The sequence below is a fragment of the Toxorhynchites rutilus genome, chromosome 2 (genome assembly GCF_029784135.1).
Source record: "Toxorhynchites rutilus septentrionalis strain SRP chromosome 2, ASM2978413v1, whole genome shotgun sequence".
Taxonomy (NCBI): Eukaryota; Metazoa; Arthropoda; class Insecta; order Diptera; family Culicidae; genus Toxorhynchites; species Toxorhynchites rutilus.
The window spans coordinates 244430288-244433483 of NC_073745.1; the positions used below are offsets into that span (position 1 = coordinate 244430288).

A 3196-nucleotide genomic window follows, 5' to 3' on the forward strand; every position below is an offset into this window, starting at 1 on the left:
TTACAGCTAAAATACTAACGAGCCTTGAATAAAAAAAAGGTATTAAAAACAAATGTTAACATGTACATTAGGGTAGCAATGGATGTATGGAAAAAAAATTCATCATCGAATTTCAAGAACCGACCATGTACAAATTGTTTATTGGCCCAAAAAAATGACCTGTGCTAAATTTCAGCTCAATCGGACATGATTTAGGGCTGCCTCAAAGCGCTCAAAGTTTTGATTTTTTGAACCTCGAAAATCTTTAAAAAGGAAATTTGGAAAATCGAAATTTTTTTTCAATGCCAAATGACTTAAAAATGCATAAAACGTCGAGATCTGATGTAATCCCGAAAAAAAAATTTTTGGCCGAAAATTGACCTTTTGTGACTGCCTGAGAGGCAATGAAGATATGGAAAAAAAAATTATCGAATTTAAAGAACCGACCATGTACATTTTGTTAATTGGTCCAAGAAAAATACCTGTGCAAAATTTCAGTTTAATCGGACATGATTTAGGGGTGCCTCGAAGCACTCAAAGTTTTGATTTTCTGGCCACTCAGACAAAGTCCCGAAAAGTCGATTTTCGGCCAAAATTTTTTTTTCGTGATAACACCAGATCTCGACGTGTTATGCATTTTTAAGTCATTTGGCATCGAAGAAAAAATTTCGATTTTCCAAATTTTTTCTCGGAAGATTTTCGGGGATAAACTAATTAAAACTTTGAGAGCTTCGAGGCCTAAATCATACCTGATTGAGCTGAAATTTTGCACAGGTCAATTTTTTGGGCCAATAAATAAAATGTACATGGTCGGATCTTCAAATTCGATAATAATATTTTTACATAATTTCATTGCCTCTCAGGCAAAGTCCCAAAAGGTCGATTTTCGGCCATAATTTTTTTTTCGAGATGAAACCAGATCTCGCCGTTTCAGGCATTTTTATGTCATTTGGCATAAAAAAAAAATCGATTTTCCAAATTCCTTTACTCCCTTGGAAGATTTTCGAGGTTCCAAAAATCAAAACTTTGAGCGCTTTGAGGCACCCCTAGATCATGTCCGATTGAGCTGAAACTTTGCACAGGTCATAAACAAAATGTACATGGTCGGTTTCCGAAATTTGACATGACCATTTGCGCTGCCACCCTAATGTACATGGTATAAGATTAGATTAAAAAACATGATTAATAAATTATTCGTGTCATAAACTTTCAATAGAATATTGAAAACGTTTTTGTTGGAAAATCTTTTTTGCCTTAAATATACACAGGTTGCGATGTATGGAAGAGTTGTAGGGCACATATTTATTTACCCCCAAAAAAATTTCATCAAAATCTGAGATGACCATTTTGAGAAAATCGATTTTTAGTTTTTGAAAGCAATTTTATTCAGTGTAGGATTTAAAAAAAAAAATTCAGTATTTTTTCTGAAAATTCAATCATTTTTCAAAAACTCTTCCATAGATTACTTTTTGTAGGAATTACCATTTTTAAGTAACAAAAAATATTAAAAAAATGGTCAAACATATTTGGTCCTTTCCATATGTTAGTCTCGATAAATTTTCGGAAAACTAAGTATGCCAAGTTGCTTAATTAGGTAAGGTCTTCACGTCCAGAAAGTTCCATTCAGTTTTGGTGGGTCATGCAAATATCTGGTTGAGTTGGCGCGAAATCCGTCAAATGTCAAATTATGGTTTCGTTTTAGACAAAATTCCAAATGCAAATTTTACATTGCAGTATTTAAATATAAGATATTGATTTGCAATATCGAATTTCTTTATTCTTTATTACTTACGAACGAATTCTTACTCTAGATCGTTTAAATCTCATTCGCCAAATCTTCTTAAAATCAAGCAAACGAATGCGGGTCAGCCTTAGTTCGATTGAATTGAGTGTAGCGTTCGCCCTATGGCATCGCGTGCGTTTCGCGCTTGGAAAACAATTGACGGCGCGAGGGCGGGTACGGAAATCTTACACGTAATAGTTTCGACCGTCGAGGTGGGTCAGATGAAAAAGTTCTAATCAAATGCTGCATGCATCGAGTGTGATAATAGATGCCAAGCAATGGATTCTAGCTTAAGTATAAAAGTTGGAAGATGTTCTCACAGCATCATCAGTTATACGAAAGCGGTTGGGCAAGTTTCAGCAAATAGTGATTTCTAGTCAAAATTTCTCCCACGATGAAGGTATTGCAAGTTGTCGAGAAGTGTTCCAAACTTTTTATCAACGATCGTATTTTGTGTTCACAGATTATCGTTGTGATGGTAATCGCCATCGCAGGCATCGTATCTTCGTACCGTCATGGAGAACGCGTGAGTCAATATAGTTACAAAACGGATCATGGTGTTGTTCCCTATAAGGAACCTGAGGAAACTTCAACTCTTAAAATTGCCGAGCAGAAGCCGGAGAAGGAATTTGAAGCCAAACTGGCCGTGCTCAGTCAACTCTTGAAGAAATACCAACAAACGAGAAAGACGCACGTGACAATCGAAACGGATGCTACCAAAGAAGCGATAAAGGATGAACCAAAAGAAGAGCTGAAGGACAAAGAAAAGGAAAAGGAGAAGGAAAAGGAAACCGAAAAGGAAAAAGAAAAAGAAAAGGATGCCACAGTTCCCAGCTACGAATATGCCTATGGAGTGAAGGATTTCAAGACCGGTGATCACAAGCTTCAGTGGGAGAAGCGGGTGGGAGGACATGTGATGGGTGTCTACAAGTTCGCTGAGTCCGACGGTACGCAGCGTGTGGTGGAGTATAAAGCTGATGATAAGAAGGGATTCGAGGCAAAAGTGAAAAATGTTGCCGATAAGAATAGTGAAGAAGATGAAACGAGCAAGAAAACTACAGTGCATTCTCAGGTGGCTCACAGTTATAGTTATTTGAAGAAGTACAATCGCTGATATTAGAGGTTAAATACAGTTCATTAACTGATTGTCGAGTACTCCTCTGGACCAATTCAATGTTACTGTCAATGAAAAAGTTAACAATTGTATAATACAAACTGTGGTGTATATAGCAATTTAAATATTCAGTTCCATGGGCTAAAAAAATGCAATATTGATACTCCTACAAATACCTTCTCCGCGAATCGATTTCAGTTGATTTGATTTGCTAACTGCCTGACCTCAGCTTCAGCCAAAAGCTTTTCTACTGGTCGTCAATTACCCGCGTGCATGAATCGGGGGGAAGATTGTAACGCTAAAGATGTCAGGGCTGCTGT

At 36.9% G+C, this 3196-nt stretch overlaps 1 protein-coding gene across 1 annotated transcript; it reads left to right on the forward strand.

Annotated features, from left to right (window-relative positions):
- The first annotated feature begins 2098 nt into the window (after positions 1 to 2098).
- On the forward strand, positions 2099 to 2922 carry LOC129764555 (GTPase activating protein homolog 4-like). Its single transcript, XM_055763757.1, has 2 exons — positions 2099 to 2162; positions 2226 to 2922. The coding sequence occupies exons 1-2, from the start codon at positions 2157 to 2159 to the stop codon at positions 2874 to 2876; spliced, it is 657 nt and encodes a 218-aa protein (XP_055619732.1). The 5' UTR covers positions 2099 to 2156; the 3' UTR covers positions 2877 to 2922.
- Positions 2923 to 3196: the final 274 nt, after the last annotated feature.